This window comes from Culex quinquefasciatus, chromosome 1 (genome assembly GCF_015732765.1).
Source record: "Culex quinquefasciatus strain JHB chromosome 1, VPISU_Cqui_1.0_pri_paternal, whole genome shotgun sequence".
NCBI classification, from domain to species: Eukaryota; Metazoa; Arthropoda; class Insecta; order Diptera; family Culicidae; genus Culex; species Culex quinquefasciatus.
Genome location: NC_051861.1, coordinates 100,592,333 through 100,613,546, shown reverse-complemented (window position 1 = coordinate 100,613,546; position 21,214 = coordinate 100,592,333). Strand labels below are relative to the sequence as shown.

The 21,214-nt window shown below is 37.8% G+C and overlaps 1 protein-coding gene across 1 annotated transcript; it reads right to left on the bottom strand.

Annotated features, from left to right (window-relative positions):
- Positions 1-320: 320 nt before the first annotated feature.
- LOC6040424 (kinesin-associated protein 3) lies at positions 321-19,265 on the bottom strand. Its single transcript, XM_001849766.2, is given in 10 exon segments — positions 321-1,432; positions 1,533-1,807; positions 1,867-2,210; positions 2,275-2,440; positions 6,271-7,392; positions 7,456-7,592; positions 14,842-15,021; positions 15,024-15,231; positions 18,532-18,649; positions 18,798-19,265. Coding segments are annotated over 10 exon segments (2,799 nt in total). The 5' UTR covers positions 19,007-19,265; the 3' UTR covers positions 321-1,392.
- Between the last annotated feature and the right edge of the window lie 1,949 nt (positions 19,266-21,214).

Genomic DNA, 21,214 nt, shown 5'->3' with positions numbered 1-21,214 from the left:
GGTGATGTGCATGCGCCCGCCGCGGAATTCGAACCAGCAACCTCTGGATTGTGAGTCCAGTGCGCGGTCCGATTGATCCACAAGGGCGTGACGTTTGCTTGACGCAATTTGCTCACTTTTAATCTAAAATGACATCCGAATTTTCAACTCAATTTTTAATGCACTTTTGATATTTTTTCGATTTTTTTTTGTTTTGCATGGAAATTGTGCGACTTAATCCAGTTAAAGTTTCGGATTGTCTTATTTCAAAACTTGTCGAGGTGTAATTTGAAAGAAAGGAGTACTTCTGTGATCGTGATAAAAAAAAACAAATCTAGAAGCACTGTTTCCTAAAATTACCGTTTATTACACTGTTTTTTGCGCAAATATTTTTGGTTTCTGTTTGTAGTTTTTTTTTTACTTTTACAAGAAGGGACTTAAACATAGCGTGTGTTGTTTTTAAAATGATTCATAATACATCTTGCTTTGTGATGAGCCCGTTTCGTGGTTGCAAATCGAATCCGCGCACGACCTAATTCAAACTGAGTAGAACAGCAGTAGTAAAACTTCAACCTAAACTCCTGCAACACTGTAACAAAATAAAAATAATATACGGCGATTGCACGTAAAAACAGATGAACTTTCGTTTTCATAAATTCACATTAAATATACAATACATATATCACAAACGAAAAAAGACTAGACGATACCGCGGAATATTAATTCTCTCCCTTTCTGTTACTTTCTTTAGATTATATTTACTTTTTCTTGTTAAACTTGCATCTAATTGTCGCAAAGCTAATCGCTATCTAGTCGGGTTGTTTCCACGTATAAAGGTTCAATCAAGCGTGAGGGAGGGGGGAAAGATCTTGAGATTTGGTTCTTAGTGGGGTGCTGTTAAAATTGTTTTCATTTTGTTTTAGAACATAGCATTTTGCTTGATTTTAAGTGAGGGGGGTTATCTAACAACTACTGACTCTGAACGAAGCTTTTTTTTCCCTATTTGTGTTTTTGTCTTACCGATGTGTCATGAATTTGCTGATTTCCAATGGCTTCCAAGTTCGCTAAAGCTTGATTCTTGGTTTAAATACTTCTTATAATTGTAATAACCTCTTTGTTTTCGGGTTTTATAGGAATCCTTCAAGTTGCAAAACACAATAACAAATCTCAGCATATTGTAAAAGCACTTCCATTCTAGCAGCCAACCGGTTTTCTGTTCCATTTCTAGATTTGTGACTTGTTTTATTAGTTTATCTCTTTTCTTGTTCTGTCATGAGGTTGCATAATTACTGTTGTAGTTTCATCCGTATAGTTTATTCCGTAGCTCACTGCTACTGTAAGATTTCCATGCTATTTACAGTAAATGTTGTCTCAAATGCGGGGACTCTTCTTCGCCGGTTTCAGAACTCCTCCTCAGGTTATCACCTCGAAGTCCTCCAAATCTCGGCTATAACTGGAAGAATACAATAAAAATTGAAAATCAATAAGAATCCGTCGAAATGCCACCCAAGCAACGATGTTATGAAATGAGTCCAAAAGCCTCAATAACTAACCGACTCATCGGCCTGCTGTAGTTGGACATGGCCGACGTGGACCGGTTCTGGCTCTCGCCCCCGTCACCATCGCCGTCCCTCGTTCCGCCGCCGTTGACCGACTCGCCGCCCGACGACTGGTACAGCATGCACTGGTCCAGGTAGTCCGACGTGAGGTACGCTGGCAGATCGCCGTCGTCGTCGTCCATCGGGCCGTAGTCCTGGATGTCGTCCGTTTCCTCCTGCGTCTCCACCATGCTCAGCCACTGCGAGTTGTGGTTGCGGAACTTTTCCAGCTGTGAAAATGAAAAGGTTTTGAATGAACACCTCTGGCGTGAGACTTCGCTGTGCGTACCTTTATCCGCGAGGCCCACTCGTTGTCGGTGATGGCGATGATGTCCAGACAAAAGTCGCACACCTTCCGGATCTCGGTGTTTTTGTCGTGCATCAGGTCGATCAGGTAGGCGGGCGACTCCGTCTCCTTGATCATGTACACCCGGGTGCTCTCGTTGCGCAGCACCTGCTGGAAGACGAACACAATCTGCAGAACCATCTCGTCGTCCTCTTGCTTCGCCTTCAGCAGCTCGATCAGCGACAGGATCACGTCCGCTTTGCACAGCAGCATAGCGCAGGACTCGTCGGACGCGCACGTGCCCAGGAAGACGACCGTCTCGAGCACCATGTCGTCCTTGTATTTTCCTGAAGGAAACGATACCAAAATCAGCATATAGATTCAACCCATGATTGTCGAAAGAAATCTCACCTGGCACGAGCATGTTTCTGATCAGCGGGATCAGGTTGAAGTTGTGGATGATCTGCGAGTAGTCCAGATCGGGCAGCGCCAGGTTACCCAGGATGCCCAAGCACTCGACGGTGAACTCCTCGTCGTCGCACTCGGTCAGGATCTTGGACAGGTCGCCGACAAAGTCCTGCAAGGGAAGTTTGTGAGAAAACAAATGCCTTCATGATCGCAAAGGATAATTGGAGCTTGGTTGGCGGTAGAAGCGATCTTGACTCCAAAGACTTGTACTTCTCTAAGCTTGCAACGATTACAGAATACCAACAAAGTAGTCCTCGAACCACACCGAAGTCATGTGGATATGATCTGAAGTCGAAGAGCAGCTACCGCTAGCTTACTACGGCGGTAGACACTGGAACATAACCTCAGGGAATCATGTGTTGACCCACGGCATTACAGAATACAAATGAATTAATCCTCGAACCTCGCTGAAGCCATGCGGATATGATCCGCAGTCGAAAAACACATACCGTAAAACGGGGCGACTTTGATTTCGAATCGAAAAATGGAATGCACTTTCGGATTCTTTGGATAATTTTCCACTAGGAGAAGGTAAAATAAGTTTGTAAATAATTGGTATTGTGTGTTTTTGAAACATAATTCAAAAAAATCTCCCAATTTATAGGCATTTTCAGTAGAACAAATAAAATATAAAATGTAAAAACTCTTGATTCTTTGAGGCGCGTTCATTTTTCGAGCTGTCACGTTTTTTTTCAAAAAAATCTTGTTTATTGAATATAAATATATATTTTTTCAAATTCGTAAAAAGAAATTGTTTTAAAGCTATGGAATTAAAATGGCTTCAGTAGTGAAAGTTTCTTAAGCGGAACAATCCGAGAAGGAGCTCATTCTGGAAAAAATCAGGGTCAAACGCCTGCGGAAGCTGGAAACCAGTTCGACGGTGACGGTGGCAGTCGTTACTGCGGCGGACCAGCTGGATTCTACATCCGGCTTCGCAGGAGATTCCATGGAAGTGAAAGGGAAAGGACCATGTTTTGAAAGTGCTTCTGCAGATATTTTCTTGGACGACGTCGGTGGTTTGCGGATGCCGGATGTGGATGGCGTCAACAGCGTCAACAGCTGACCTAACTGGGGGAGGCTACGTGGCCTACGGAAGAGATTTACATCGGAGTTGGGAGCTGGTTGGATGATCCCAGAAATAAATTTGGTGAGAGCGTTCTAATTTCTTCCTTATTATATTATTGCATTTCAATTTTCTCATTATTTACCAACGCCCACTACTCCATTCGTCGGTGAAGTATCCCATAAAACCCTTTCCCCTTCCAAATCCGGATATCTTGGAGGTCGTCTAAGTTCTTAGGCATCTCTATAGGATATCCAATCATCAAATCCCTCCCCACCTCCCCCGTTGATCGTGAGGAGTCGACCAAAAGGACAAATGAATGGTGATGTGTCATTCGACACATTCCTGACGCATTCATATTCCTTATAAATGTAAAAACTCTTGATTCTTACTTCGATTTCAGTTTAGAGTGTAATATGATTCGATAATTTCATAAACAAAACTAGTTTTAATGTATTTTAGGCAAAATTTTGACTTTTTTAACAATTTCACCTAACATTTATATGTATTTTGTTTAAAAGCTTATAAACTTAGTGATTTTTTTTTCTTAAAACCTGTATCAGACACCTTAGTGATGGGACTTTTGACGTGAACATAAAATTTTAACACATTAAATCTGATTTTTACAAAAATAACTATGACTTACAAAGTCACCCCGGAATTCAAAATTAGAATTTTCAAAGCAACTATTTTTTTTAAACACTATTGAATTTTTTTTTAATCAAAAACAGAGCATGCACCTTATGTGATCTACCCTAGTACATGTTTTAAAAATAGTAATCTCAAAACAAACCTTACCAGTTGGAAAATATTTCAAAAATAAGTTGAAATTTTATCAATGTCACCCCGGTTTACGGTATGCTATCTTACTACTACGGTAGGCACTCAGATATTGAAATGATGCACGGCCTAACAGAATACCATTAATATAGTCCTCGAACCTCACTGATGCATGGCATGGTCCATTGTCGAAAAGCAACAAACGCTAGCCTACTGCGATGGTAATAACTCCAGGGAGTTCTTAGATGACCAACGGCCTTACAGAATACCGATAATGTAGTCCTAGATGCTCACTAAGACTAAGCGGACAAAAAGCTCCTACCGGCAGCTTACTACGACGATAGGCACTAAGATCTTGATTTCAGGGAGTCCTTGAATGATCCAAGACATCACAGATCAAACAATCTCTAGCGAACAAAAAGCAGATTTGCTACCCCTTTTAGGCCTGATTTTTTCTGAACTTTGAACAAGTTTGTTAATTCTTAAAATTTTCGTCGATAATTTTAGCGTCCAAGGATAACCAAAATGGTTAAACGATAAAAAACTGAATTCAGAAATTTTAAGCCCAATTTTCAAAATTTTGAAGCAAAAAATATCGCAATATGATACATTACTATAGTTATGCTACCACCGAAAATTTTCAAAATATCAATAAATCTATGAAAATATGTCTTTTTCCGATCTGTAGTCCGAAAATTCAAAATTTTCAAAATAGTTAACGAGATTATTCCAGTGAAAATTAAAATTTTCAGCAATAATTATGCATGTAAAATACTATTTTTTTAAATACCGTATTTTTCAAAAAGCAAAATCTTTTTAGTATAATAATAAAAGTTTTACAAAATACTGAAAATTTTCAAAAATTCTAATATTTTCGAAATGTGCAATACGGGTTTGATGCGAAGCAAAATTGTATATGCATTTTCACTTTTAAAATGTTTTGTGAAATGCTTAAATTAGGGCAACACATGTATCATGGTAAGAAACATTGAAAAGTGATAAACATTGAATAAAGAATATAATTAGCGAAAAAATTGTGCACTGTATTCAGCCGGGGAATTGAAATGCTGAAACGCTGCTTAAATTTTCACAAAATATCATATTTACCAAAATACTCAAATTTTCTTTAAAAAAATGCGTATCAAACGATGACAAATCTAGAATGCATTTTCAATTCATTCAAGTGTTTTTGAAAAAAAAACTAAAATTTTCACTAATTACTAATGTTTTTTTACAAATTACCGGTTTGTGCGAAAACACGCATTTTTTAAACTAATAAGCATTATATTTTCACTTAATTATATTTTTTTGAAAAATGCTCAAATTTTCACAGAATATCAAAATTTTCAAAATTAATTTTTTATCAAAATTTGAATAGTTTTGAATTTTTTTTTTGTGATAATTTCAGCACAGGCCAGAATCGACTATATAAAGATTCGGAAAAGTTTCAAAATAATATAATACGGTATTTTGTGAAAATTTTAGTATTTTACGAAAATAATCTAATGCCATGAAAATGTATACCAAATTTCGCATGGTTTGATATCCGTATTGCAAATCATAGAAAATAGAGTATTTAAAAAATAGGATATTTTGTCAAAACTTAAGCATTCTTCAAAAAATAAAAAAATAAATAATAAGAAAGGTAAGGCAAGAAAGATAACACAACATGTGAGTACTTTAGAAAAATACAGTATTTTGTAAAAAATGAGAATTTTACATAACAACTTTAATAAAGTGAAAAAGCATACAAAATTTTCCTTCGTTTGATAAACATATTGTATTTAAAAAATGAGTATTTTCGAAAAAAAAGTACGTTCGCTATTTTTTGCATCCAAAAACATATTCCTAATGAAAATATTGAACATTTAATATGATTAGATGAGTTGGGAGTATCTTAAAATGCACATCTTGGAGTCGAAAGCCAAAACATCTTGATTCTATCAAGATTTCGAGTTATTCAGTGATGTCTCAGGTACCCCAATTAATATGAACCATGAACTAAATCTTGCCAGAATCGGTAGATTTCATGATCGGTATTACAGGAAACTATGAAGGATCCTGAATAACTCTAAGGAAACTACAACTTAACTTACCACAAAGTGCATCCGCAGCGAGTCGTGCAGCGAGATATTCCGTATCAGCTTCATCATCAGCGTGTCCTGAAACTTGAACGCCCGCGACATCAGATTGTGCAGCCGGTTGTTCTCGATCATCATCGCGGCGTTGCGCTTGTTCAGCGCTAGATTGATGCCCAGCGCGATCAGGTCTGGGTCGGACTTTTGGTTCAAATTCAGCAGCAGCATGTCCGTCACGACCGGCACGCAGTCCGTGTACGTGAACATCGACTTGATCTTGTCGTCCAGACTCATGTGGTACAGAATCTTGGTGACGATTTCGTGGTGCTTGTCGTCGCTCAGGAACGTGACCAGCTTGGGGAGGAAGCCAACGCGGATCATCTTGGCGCGCAGCCGCGCGTCGAAGGAAAGATTGAACAGGAGCTTCAGCGTCACCTGGACCAGGTCCTTCTGCGACTGGAGAAGGCGGGGCAGCTTCTCCACAATGTTCAGCTCGTACATTTCGTCCTTGTTATCGCGAACAATCGAAAGTTTCTTCAGGAAGGTGACGACCAGTACTAGCAGATCAAAGTTTTGCCGCTCGAGCGCTTTCAGCAACATCTTGACGATGTTCTTCTTGCGCATCTTCTCCTCCAGCTTGACGTTTTCGGCAATGTTAAGAAGAAGGTAGAACGCCACCCGGAGCAGCTGTTCCTGCTTCTTTGCGAAAATTTTAAACTGCTTGTTGATCTTGTCGTAATCGTCCTTTTGCTTTTTTGGGTCGGGTTTCTCGCTCTCCTGAGCTTGATTGTTCAAACTGTCATTAGAGGCGGTCGTTTCCTTGTTCAGCTGCTCGTGGTAGCTGTTGTTCATGGTGTGCGCTTTCACGAGCGACGAGCTCATGTTGCCGTGGTAGCTGGCCCAATTGCCCGACTTTGGTCGCTGCTTCAATTCCGGTATCCTTCGCCGTGGAGGTTCCATCTCTTTGGGCTTCTCCTGGTCGATGATCGTGTCCAAGTACTCGGCACTCTTGTTGACCTCCTTTTCCTTCTCCTTCCCGGCACTCTTATCTCCGCCGCCCTTCCGCGCGTCCAAATCCGTCTTCATCTGATCGTACCGCCTCAACTCGTAGTCGATCACATCCATGCAAAGTGAACCGATCTGGAAATTGTAACAGGAATCATCATCGGTTAACAGTAACGCGAAAGAAATTTTAAGACTTACCTTGTAGTTGACAATCACCGAGTGAAAGTTGGTGTACGTCGAGAAGCAGAAGAAGATGTAGATGATGTTGGTGGACAGGTCCAGCGAGCGGCGCCAGTCTTCGCGAAGGACTCGCGACAGGGCACTCAGGACGGCCTCTGTAAGAAGAAAGCGAAGAAGGGGAGGGTTTAGATCTCTAGAAGTTCTATGATAGTTGTTCATGAGCAGAATCTAATTTATAAGTTAAACTCTTCAAAACAAATGGACAAATTCCGTCGATAGCACTGTGAAATCACGTCATAATCACGCACCGTCATGCCAGTTCAGTGGGCAACGCGGTCAAGTTCAACCAAAGCGCGTGCGCATCTTCGAAATTCCACGCCACAAAATTTGAACAGGGCAGAGCCATCAATGCTCAGTTCGGTTCAGCTCAATTCATTGCCATTATTGTTGGTTTTGTTTTGGCCATAAATGAGAAATTTGCCCTCCACACGGCAGCAGATCAATTGGCGAGAGAAAAACACCTCGCGCCTGTCAGCTGTTATTACACCCCATCTATATAATATTAGATGATTTATCGAGACTGATTCGACTGAGATCATGTAACTTGGCGGCCACGGGGTGGCCAGCGGCGGCGTGTACACATTTTTATTGCTTGTTTTGGCTCTGTTTTTTTTTGCCTGCTGTGATTGTCCAGCTCTTCTACTCGGCGAACCTTTCTCTTTCGCACGTGTGCTTTCTGGGGCGGCAATAACGACTACTTTGTGGCGGTTTATGGCCTACTCTATCTAGATGGTTAAACTTGACTGCTGCTGCCGCAGCAACAACAAAAAAAAAGATCATTTGAATGTGGCGTTCCGCCTAGCTTTTCCTAGACGTTATAAAAAGTTGTGCTTACATTTAGTCGCTGCCTGGAAAATACCGTAAAATGGGTAACATTTTTAAATTCTTTCAATTATTTCAAGATTACATTTCAGGTTTTGTCTCTCTCCCTTTCAAAATGTCAAATTTGGCAAAAAAGTATTGCTGAATTAATTTTATAACGTATATTTTTGCATTTTCAAACAAACAAGGCAATTTACAACCAATCCACAGATTAAAAATACCAAGACCCTGGCAATTTTTTTTTCTGAAATTCATTGATATTTTGTTAATTTTGAACAGTAGCACAACCCAAGCAACATTTTTAAACAAAGTAGCCACCGTCTAGTTTTATTAAGGTTTTATGGTAGCATCTTAATTGCCTAATAGTTTTATTCGGGCATTCACCGCAACCAAGAGCTAATAATTAGGTTTTAACCAGGTTTTATGCCACGGACAAAAAACCTGGTGAAAATAAAAGCCGACTGACTTCCAATAAGGTTTTATGAAAGTTTTAATAGAGGCTTGAACACCAGATGGCAATGCCATGTCAAACGGTTTTATCGCATGCTTCTTTAAAACCAAGGGTGCTGTAGCTGTCAAGTGTCATTAGCGAAAAGCTCACTTAAAACCAGAAGCTCCTAAAAGAGCATTTAAAGCAGCCAAATAACAATGCTTAAATATGGCGCTAAACGCGTGGTCTGATTGACCGTCATCTCGGCAGAAAAATAAAAAAAAGCATAAATTTGATAATAATTTAATAAAAACAAACAATTATCATGAATTTCTGACATCGCTAGCATAGCCATAGGAGTTCAAAAATAATTTAAACGTTTTTTGCGGAAAAATGTGAATAAAAAAAATCATTGAAAACTGTGATTGTAGAAGAAATTTGTTTGATGAAGAGATTTGATTGTTGTGGCTCTATCTCCCCCTCATTTATCGATAAAATTTCAACCGCAGCTGAATTTGAGTCACCAAAAAAACGAAGTTGACTTTATAGCACTAGTGTCTTCCTTTTATCTACAAGGACTTCGCCGCCCTGGACTCTTAAGTGTACAAGAGTACGGCACGGAGCGACGGCGCCGAATACCCATATTGACACTTAAAATTTTAGGGCGTCCACCGCGGGATTCGGACCGGTGACCTCTGGATTGTGAGTTCAGTGCGCGGTCCAACTGATCCTCACGGGTGGGCTGAGCCACCAATTGCTAGGAATAAGCTTTGAAATTATTTTATTTACCTCCAATATCTATCATTTCATCTATCATTTGGCAGTGCGTGGCCGAATGGTTACGCTGTCCGCTTTGTAAGCGGATGATTCTGGGTTCGATTCCCATCTGCTGCAACCTTCCATCGGATGAGGAAGTAAAATGTCGGTCCCGGCCTTGGTTGTTAGGCCGTTAAGTCATTCCAGATGTAGGAGTCGTCTCCACTCTATGCCATAAGTACAAACAACACACCAAACCAAGCCTACTCCGGTGGAATCGCTGGCGGCGGTTGGACTCGCAATCCAAAGGTCGTCAGTTCGAACACTGGGGTGGAAGGTTCCTTGGAGTTAAAAGAGGTTTGGGTGCTCTCCCCATTCAAGCGTTCGGACTCCTAGGTTCGAGCAGAAACTTGCAATAGAGACCACAAAAGACCCGGGGGTCGTTAATGTGGATGGTTTTTTTTATTTGATCTATCATTTCATCAGCGCCATTTTTGACAACCATCTCCATAATTTCATTTGGCAACACGAAGACTTGAACTCCTATGTAGGTTTTATAAATACACTAAAACCCCGATGGTTTGATACCAACTGTTGTCAAACGAAGATAGCGTTCTTTTATGACGTAACGCAAAATTTGGGATTTTTGCCCCCTCCCCTTCTTCCTAACAAGTCGTAATATATGAGCGACCCCCCGGTAACGCGTAACTCAAGGTCTTTCGTTCATTTATTACGTAACGGCAATTGAGAAGGAGGGTGTCGAAGCTTGTTACGGTCCATACCATTTTTTAAATTGTATGGACATTTTGTTGGAGGGTTACGTAATAACAGAACGCTCCCTTAGTATTAAATACAGTCATGCCTCGGTTTAACACCGCATATGGGGAATGCAAAACCGAGGCGTGCATAACCGAGGCACAGAGTTTATGGGATTCTGGTTATATGGGAGACATTGGCTATAATCGTATGAAAAATCATGCAAACATAAAAATATTATAGTTAGGCTTAGTGATTTTTCACGCTCGAAAATTGCAAATTTCACGGGGACCTCCATTTCAAAACACCAAATTTCACGCAAATTTCGCGGAACTTGAAAAATGTTAAAATAACTCTGAAAATCCTATGTTTAAATCACAGAAACTACTTTTTATGCTTCATTATGTATTATTATGTAAAAAAATACTAAATTTGAATGCGACAAAAAATTCTTCCAATTAAAAACCTCCTGGTTATTGGATGGGCTCTATATATTTTTTGAAACAAAATGAGTAGGGCACGCGTATTCTCATTTACTGAACTGCTCTTTTAATATTCGACTAACAAAGCTCAAATGTTTTCGCTAATTTGCTTCTGTTATATCATTTTACATTTTATTGAATTTCATATCAAAGCTAGATTTGTTCAGTCAAAATGAGTAAAATAAATAGAATTTTCTGCGTCATTTAGCCCATTAAACATATTTTTAAGGGTTTTAGCTCATTTTTCAAAAACTAAATTTATAAACATTTTGAAAAAATAATATAATTTTTAACAAAATCTTAATTTTTATTCTAAATGAGAAGAGAAAACAAAGGAGTATTTTTAACTTTCAAGGGAATCATCTACCCAAATAAACAAATATCGTTAAAATTTAACAGGCCCAAAAAATTGTTGTTTTTAAAATATGATTCCAAAAATAAAAATACTCTTAATTTTATTTTGAATAAAACAAACCTTGATTTTTTTAATTTCTTTCAAAACTATACCTTTCAAATAAAATAGCACTAAAATTTTTAGTACAGCGAATGAAAATATTACTAAATTTTGCTAGTTTCTAAAAAACTAAAAAATCTCAACATTTCTTCAAATGGTTCATATCAACTTGACACACATATATAATCAAGCTTTTTAATTGAAAACTAATAAAATTTCTTTTCTTTTTTGGGTGAAATATTTATTAAGTTGTTAGGCTAGTACAAATTTTATTAAAAGTTTTTGTCTCCCCTCCCCATCCCTTCTAAGTTGGCCCGAAAAATCAGGGGACAAAAAATATTTTTCGAAAAACTTAAACATTTCAATGGATCAGCTAAAATAAATTTTTAATTCATTCCCTGCGTTTTTCATTCCATTTTTAGAATGTTTGGGATCATTTTAAAATGTTTGGGTTGATTTAAAATCTTTCGAATTTTTGAAAATTTTCGATGTTTGTTATCGCAAAATGTTTTTTTTTGCTAAAATTTTTGTTTTCGTCAGATCTTACATTTTTTGAAAACTAATGATTGCAAAACTACTGAACTAGTGTAAAATGCATTTTAAAACCCTTTTTCCATGCAAATGTTGAAACTATGGCTTGTTATTTCAACATTTTAATTTTTTTATTTTTTTTTGCCCATATTTGCATTCAGGCTTCACTGAACACCACGATCTGGTGCGCCGCGGTGCGGTTTTCGTGTCACTCAAGAAACCAAACCGAGCTGTTTATTGTCACACCATAGCAACTGTACCGAAAGCACCTTGGTACTCCACCGGTGCACCCAAACTGTATACGAAGGATGCAACTCAACATATGGTTGATCCAAGTAAACCGGAGGCGACATTGTTTTGATTGAGGTTTGTCAGCTATTATTCACAGCTTCGGGATGGCCTGGCGGTTGTTGTCTCCGTCTTTTATCCACGAGGTTCATGGTTCAAGCCTGAATACAAATATTTTTGGTTTTTTTCAATATTTGCTGTCAACATTACTGATTATATACATTTTTAAGTAACTTCTTCGAACCTGCGACGCTTTAGTCAAAGAGTTAGAAAATTGAATGGATTTTTGTAGTGGAATAGAGAAAACGTTCCATATTATGCAGGCAGGTTTAAGTGAACATGCCTATTTCAGGATTATATGCACTTTAAGTTTTGGTTATATTTCATGACACTACAAAATTCTATTCCTAAAGAATTATTCTAAACAAATAAAAATCATTTTAAAAATAAAATAATAAATGTCGAGATTCGAACCATGAACCTTTAACTTAATATTGCACTGCCTTTGACAACCAAACCATTAAGAACTGTTGAGTTCGGTTGGCTTGCATCAAGAGTTCAAAACTTCTCCCGTGTGGTAGGCGCAGAAACCATGTCAGTTTAGTGTACCCAATCCACACCACCGTCACACCAAACTTCGGTTTCGGTGCACCGATCAAGCTACCGAGCTGTGTCGGGTTTGAGTTGTGACGAGAAATGGTGCGGATAGAAAAACCGGTATCATAGCAAACCGTTGTCGCACCCGTCAAAAGGTAAGTCTGTTAGCATTCAATGATTCGAGAAAATTGATAAATTTAACGAATTTCACGCCGTCTACGAAACCGTCAAAAATCATTAACCTTATATTTGTAATAAAACCAGGGTATTCACTCGCTTAATTCTACAGTAGTTCATGACATTATTTTTATTCCTTTTGAGTTTGATAAGTTATTTTATGAAAAATCGTTACATTTTCATACAAACATAAAATTTCACGGGATTTCGCGGAAAAAGCCAAATTTCGCGGATTTCACGCTGTCCGCGAAATCGTGAAATTTCACTAACCCTAATTATAGTGTTTTGGAATCGGGATGATGTCAGCTATCCATTAAAATTATAATTTCAAGAAAATATTCACAAAAATACGTATTTTTCCTGTAGTTTGAAAATGCTTTTTTTTTCTCTAAAGAAACCAAAAATATATTGTTTTTGCTATATGGGTATCAAATGATCAGGATTTTTTCATAAATTTCGAATGTAATAATTTTTTTTTTTGAAAATACTCAAAATTTTCACAAAACTACGTTTTCAGTTTTTACAATAAGGGTATCAAAAGATCAGGATTTTTTCATACATTTCGAATTTAATAACTTTTTTTGAAAATACTCAAAATTATCACAAAACTACGTATTTTCGAAAAAATATTTAAAATTTCCGTTTGTACAATATGGGTATCAAACGTCTGGGATTATTTCATACATTTCGAATGTAATTGAAACATTTTTTGAAAATACTCAAAATTTTCACAAAACTACGTATTTTCGAAAAAATACTCAAAATTTAAGTTTTTACAATATGGGTATCAAACGATCATACATTTCAAATGCAATAACAATTTTTTTTTAAAATACTCATTTTCACAAAACTACGTATTTTTGAAGAATTACTCAGAATTTCAGTTTTAACAATATGTGTATCAAACGATTGGGATTTTTTCATGCATGCATGTTTTGTGAAAATTTTAAGTATTTAAAAAAAATGTTATTGCATTCGAAATATAGAAAAAAAATCCTGATCGTTTGATAATTATATTGTAAAAACTGAAATTTTGAGTATTTTTCGAAAATTCGTAGTTTTGTGAAAATTTTGAGTATTTTCAAAAAATGTTGTTATCACATTCGAAATTTATGAGAAAATCCTGATCGTTTAATACCAATATTGTAAAAACTAATTTTTTGTGAAAATTTTGAGTGTTTTCAAAATATGTTGATATTACATTCGAAATGTATGAAAAATTCCCGATCGTTCGATACCCATATTGTAAAAACAGAAATGTTGAGTATTTTTTTCGAAAATTCGTAGTTTTGTGGAAATTTTGAGTATTTTCAAAAAATGTTGTTATGAAAAAATCCTAATCGTTTGATACCCATACTTTAAAAACTGAAATTTTGAGTATTTTTTTCGAAAATACGTAGTTTTGTAAAAAATTTAGTGTTTTTGAAATACCTTATTATTACATTTGAAATGTATGAAAAAAATCCCGATCATTTGATACCTATATTGTTAAAATTGAAATTTTGAGTATTTTTTTTTTTTGAAAAAACGTAGATTTGTGAAAATTTTGAGTGTTGTCTCCCATATAGCCAAAATCCCATAAGCTCTGTGCTTCAGTTAAGCACTGGGCCTTGCTTAACCGAGGCAGCTGTACGAATCAAAACCGGGGCAGTGCAAAACCGAGGCGTGCAAAACCGGGGCATGACTGTATTCGAAAATATGTATCATGAGAACGATATTTCTGAAAAAAATGTCTTAGAACTGTTTAGGAAAAAAACACTACACTTCGCTACTTTGAATGTCTGCTAATTCGAATGCTTCGGGTTTGTTTTGATCAGGTTTCCCAATTTGACCCTACCCAACGGTACTTTAAGCAAACAAGACCGCAAAATTTGCGTTTCGCGCAATTCACACCTGTGTAACCGCCCACACAAAGCCGCCCCCAAGTAAGCTCAAAACTCAATGAAGGTACGCATAAATTATCCGCAATCCACCATCTCCATAAACAAGTGGCGTTGCTTTTACTACACACTCTTCCTTCCTCGATCTTCATCGCACTTCAACCCACTCACCGTTTTTCTCCAGCTCGCCGAGGTTGTCGGGGTCACGTGCGAGCTGCAGAATCAGCCGCGAGCCCTTAATCTTCTCCGGCAGATCTTCGTACAGCAGCTCGATGTACTCGTCAATGTTGCGGATCGAGGCCTTTTCCGCCTCGTGGGGCGACACCTTGCCGGAAGTGCGCGAAACGGCCCGTTGCCCGGCGGAAGTGCCCCGGACGCGGTGCTGCTGGCCGTCGACGGAGTTTCGACATTTTTGCGATTCTTCAGGTAGTAGATGATCTGCTCGATGTCGGACAGCTGGGACTTGTGGATGAGGTCGCACTTGTCCACCACTTCGCGGGCCAGCACGGCGGGGTCGGTTTTGGCGTTCAGCGACTTGAGGCGGATGATCCGTTGGCAGTCCTGGTTGTGGGGAGAGAGGTAGAGAAATAATGGGGACAATTGATTTATTTTGAACAAAAATTTTACAGCCCAAGAATTTATCTTTCTTGGTTTAAAGATTGTTTTTCAAGGTTGTTAATTGATAAAATTATAGTCGATTATATTATCGTCTGACGATAATGGTTCTCTATCGTCGGCACGATAACGATAATCGATCGTTAACGTTATCGTTATTTCGATAATTCTTTTTAAAAATCTTTCTTAATAGATTAATTCAACCATGTCATGTTAAATTTTCAATGCTTTCACTAAGAAAACGTTTTTTAAAAATGTAGTAAGTTTCAAAGAAAAAATATGCACTTAAAATTGTTCACAAAATACCGTATATTTCCGAATATACTCAAATTTTCATAATTTGCATGATTTTCATTATTATCAGATGAAGTGGAATTTTGTATGTTTTTTTTTTTCATTTATTTACTATCGATTATCGAATCACGAACAAAAAATCGTATTTTTTTCTTTTCTTACATCATACATCAAATTCGATTTCTGTGACCCCATTTTAGTTAAAAATTGGTTTATTGCCTGTAAATTGAAAAAAATGCATTTTTTCAATATTTCAACATCCTATTTTTGGCCGCCATCTTGGATATAAATATTTTAAACCACTTTAGGGTAGATAATACTAAAGCTCAACAATCAAAAATAAAACAACGCAAACAATATTTCCTGATTCGATTATCCGGAGTTTCGATTATCCGAAGTAAAATTTTGTCAAGGCCTTCGGATAATCGAATAGTGGTTCGCAAAACGGCCTCAATTTTGAACTGTCAAAGTGGAACCAATTTACTGTTCGCCAAAAGTAGAGAGTATTGTTATCGATCATTAAAAATTGTTTTTTTTTTTGCAAGAATAAAAAATGTGTGGCTTTTAAAACCAGAAATTGAAGTCAAGAAATCTTAAGAAAGTTGACGATGAGATCGTCATTTTTTATAATTATGAATGGAAGTTTCGCAAGAATCAGCAATGTTTTTTCGCTGGACCAGGAAGGTTCCAAAATCAGCCAGGGAATTTATCTGCGACATCACAGAATTACTCTCTCGCCGCAGTTCTTTAAAAATATTTGCAACGGCCTTATGTAACAAAAATTGGTTTCGAAATAAAGAAGGCATAACGTTCTAGCATTACTGCTAACTAAATTTTTAGTGTTTTTATTAATTTGCCGCAAAAATAATTAAAATAATTTGAATTCATTTAAGTACTAGGTGACGAATGATCAAATTTCGATTATCATCAATATAATTCAATAAACAAAAAATTCGGAATTCCAAAATCATTCTGACTTTCAAGACATTCGGCCTTTTGAGACGTTCTGCCATCTGAGCAAAAGGCAAAATTCGGCCTTTTGAATTTCGGCTATCCGAGATTCTGCCTTTTGAATTTCGGCCTTTTGAGGCAATCCCGTAAAAAACACAACCAAAGTTCTCGTTTTTAATGACCCTAGCAAAGTCACATAAAACAAGTTACAAATATTACCCTAAAATTTTCTAAAATTTAAAAATTCCTTCTTTCCAGTGCTTTTTAAAGATCAAAAATTGGTTGAAAAATGATTTTTTTAAATCGAAGCCCGTCTGGAGGCGGGGATGGGTTGTAAAGGGTTAACAATACGGCTCTGAGAAAAGCTATAATACGGCATTCCTTTCTAGTTTGACGTTTTCTGAGGGTGCCGAAATGTTTGTTACTGCTTGCCAAAAACATTTCTTGAGGCAGTATTTGTAAATATTGCTCGGTTTGTGCTAGAGGTTGTATCGAGGTGCTCCGATTTGGGTGAAACTTTCAGCGTTTGTTTGTCTATGCATGAGATGAACTCATGCCAAATATGAGCTCTCTACGACAAAGGAAAGTGGGGTAAAACGGGATTTGAAGTTTGAGGTCAAAAAACATAAAAAATCTTAAAATTGCTCACATTTCCGTAAAACTTTATCAACTTCATCCATCCAACTCTCTTAGATGCATTCGAAAGGTCTTTTGAAGCACTTTAAAATGTGCCATAGACATCCGCGATTGGTTTGACTTTTTCTCTTAGCTTTTGCAAATTACTGTCAAAAATTGATTTTTTTGAAACCTTAATATCTTTTTCCAACAGCCTCCAACACCCATACTCCCATAGGTCAAAAGATAGGTAATTTCATGGACTATAAGCCTACGGTATTAACTTTTTGGCCAATCGCAGTTTTTCTCATAGTTTTTTCTATTTTTCTAGAACAAACAATTTACAACGTTAGTTTTTGCCCTGTAGGCTTCCATAGCGGCACTTTTTGGTCTCAATTTTGTCATATTCGGAATCCTCGGACAATTTCACGTAAGTTAGAAGTATTGGAATTGTAATTTTCATTTAAAAATAATTAAATAAAACATTTTCGAAAAAAGAAATAGATTTAAAAATGGGTCATTGGAAGTAGTGTGCGGGATAACACTAACTGAAGCCCGGAACTGACATAAATTATACTTTTCCATCATTTCGTAGCCGGCCTACGGATATTGGATTGGTTGTTCACACACGCAAAAACTTATTTTAGTGCCAAGTTTAGGTATTTCAGTTGTTTTTTAGTCAGACTTGGATTAAGGCTGAACTGAGGCGAATCGGGACTACAGTCTGAATAAGGACCACAGTTTTCAGAGCACCTACCAGCTTCAAGTTTGAATTTGGATGTACTTTTTTAGTTGTTCTGTGCCGTTTTTTACCAAAACCATAAAAATATATATTTTTTTTTGCAGTGACATGAAATTCTGGTATTTCTGCAATGTTATAGTGAACTCCAACACACACATGAAAAAATCTCGAGGTTGCTGAATAGTATGAATTACACTACAGTTCGTAGATTTCAATGTCATCATTCATTTCCACCCAATCGGAGAATTTCACACCTTCTTCGAAATGTTTACCACAGAGTCAATATTTGAGTTCCACTCCAATCTTCATTAGGCAGCAGCAGCTCTTCGCAGATCACCAGCATCAACATCACCCAACCCGCGCGACCAAACTGCTTTCAACCGTTTTGCTTCCTTATTTGTAACCCAGTCCAGTCCCTGCTGGTCGACCTTGATCTAGCACAGTCACCTGCCTGATGTGCAATGCATACAATTCACAAACCCCTTCGCACAGTGTTCTGTCCGCGCAGTTCACATCTCTTCGCGCGAGTTCCGCGACCTTCACCGGGGCCGGGGCCCATAATGCACACAACACACTCCCCCTCCCGAAAAAAAACACACACACTCGACTAGTTGGATTCTAACAAGAATGACTCATCCGCGCACCTTTTTATCTTCCAGCATGGGATCTCCGGGCTCGCCAAAGACGGCCGCCTCCAGCTTGTAGTTCACGATGAGGGCCTTCTCGGTCGGATGTGGCTCGATGGTGCCGCCCTTCCATCGTCTGCGGATTCACACCGCAAGTTGGTTTCGAAGTCGTCGTCAAGCACGACACGGCACGACGACGAAGGCAAGAAAAGAAGCAAAAAAAAAATCAATAACTGGAGGATTTCATAATCGAATTGGCACAGAACTGGCCAGGCGAAACTCACTTTTTGATGTACTTTGCGTCCTCGGACTGCATCGGGACTGGACCTGGCCCACCACCAACTGGACCACGGCTGGACCTGGACCGGGACCGGGACCTGGTCGTCGTCGACGGGGAGGAACGTAGCGCCGTCACGATGTAGTACAGATAATGAACGGTGAACAAGAATAGTGCCAAACCTGCGAGCCAGTGGAAAATACTAGCCACCAGCATACATTGGCACACTGTACCAGTACCTGCTGCTGCTTCTGCTACGCGTTTGTTGGGACTGGGGCTGGTGTGGCAACCCGACCACCGTCTTCGATGGCTTCTATACTGGTGTCGTCGTCGTCAAAAGTATGTTCGAGATACACACAGGGGTCTTGCGTATAGAGCGCGCGACGGTGAGTGAGTTATTTTTTTTTGTCTGTTTTTGCTTTTCTGGGACACACCAAGCTGACACAGACGACGGTGAGTGCCGTCTGTGATGATTGAAGGAAAAAATAAGTTTGCCAATGTGGGGGAAGCGATTTACTTCCCTGATGGGTGCTAAAGTGGTGGCACATGTTTTAGTTTGCTAGTTGGATTAGTAGACCGATTCTTTCGTGACGGGACAACGTTTGTACGCATATGTTTTCAGTTTTTTGCTGATAACTTTAAAATCTGTGGGAAAAGGTACCAATATTTATACAAATTTGGAAAGTACATTAAATTTCCAATAAGATTCACTCCAGCAAACATTTAAAAACACAAAGTTTGAGTCAAGTGATTTTTAACACAAAAGTGAAGTAAGTTTCTGGAAAAACCTTTTTCTACAGTTGTTTCTAAAATTAAAAACGAAGATTTTGCTTCCTGGATCACCCAATTTCGTAAAATTTTGTTGATTTGACAGGTACTTCATTTCGTGACGGGACAACGCTCGTTTTGTCCCGTCACGAAATGAAGCAATTGTGAAAATCTCTACTGACTAGTCAACTTTAACTAATTTAGGGTCGCTGAGCTCGAATATGACCCCTAGAATACTCCAAAGTATTCAGGGAATGTGCAATCCAATATGGCGGTACTAGAATATACGATATTTTATAAAGAAATGTTACCGGCAATGAACAAATCAAATTCAACAAAGGGTTGCTGAACTCGAATATGAGCTTTAGAATATTCCAAAATACTCAGGGAATGTGCAATCCAAGATGGCGACCAATATGGCGAAGCTAGAAAATTTGTTTGTTTTTCAGGTGTCGTACATCTATCCAACGAGGTTCACCGAATTCCCGAGCAGACGGAAATATCTTGGGAAGGTCAGGTTTTGATATTGTGAGAAGATCGAAATATGTTATTGGGATGATCGGATTAGTTGTTAAAATAACAAAAATCAATAACAAAGATTTGTTCAAAGAATAACTTAAACTGTTATTATGTTGTTATTGCAATAACAAACCAATAACACAGAAGGAATCATGAAGGAATAACAAGATTTGTTATTTTGTGCGGAGAGGTGGAGCAGCATAATAACAAAAAATGTTATTGAACTGGTATGTCTCCATAACAAAAAAAGTTATTGTTTTGGTTTATTTGTAATTTGCAAATAAACCTGCTGTTGCCATAACTAGTTAGGACTACAGAGTCGGGTACCTCCAAGCGACTTTGAATCCACACTTTGAAGACAACTCCGACTCTGGATGCAGGATATGACGTCAACGACGACTTCAGCTCTAAAAATACCCGACTTCACAGATTCCGACTCCAAGTAAAAGTTGCTAACAATTTGCTGAATCCGATGCAGTCTCCGAGGTCTCACTCCAGCTCGAACTTCAACGTCAGCTCCGACTTCCTGGCTCTGTGAAAATAATAACACATCAAAAATTCTCAAGAAATAAATCAATTCCGTTAGGGAATATAACAAAATTAAAAAAAAAATGAACTCTCAAAAGTTAATTTTATCTGATTAATTTTAGCTTGAACCCCCATTTCATGGTGAAATAAATGACCCCGATAAAATTGGTCAAAATTATTTCATAGTTCTAGCCAATTTTAGTAAAATCCCTTAGGGGGTATATCAAATAATTTAAAAAAATCAACTTTCAAAATTTCAACTTTTCAGAATAATTTTAGCTTAAGGACCCCATTTCATGGCCAAAATAATGATTCCGACAAAATTGGTCAAAATTATCCCATAGTTCTAGCCAATTTCAGCCAATTTTAGTTCCTTAGGGGGTATATCAAATAATTAAAAAAATCAACTTTCAAAATTTTAGCTTTTTAGAATAATTTTAGCTTAAGGACCCCATTTCATGGCCAGAATAATGACCCTGACGAAATTGGTCAAAATTATCCCATAGTTCTAACCATTTTAAACAAAGTCCCTTAGGGGGTATATCAAATAATTAAAAAAAAATCAACTTTCAAAATTTCAACTTTTTAGAATAATTTTAGCTTAAGGAC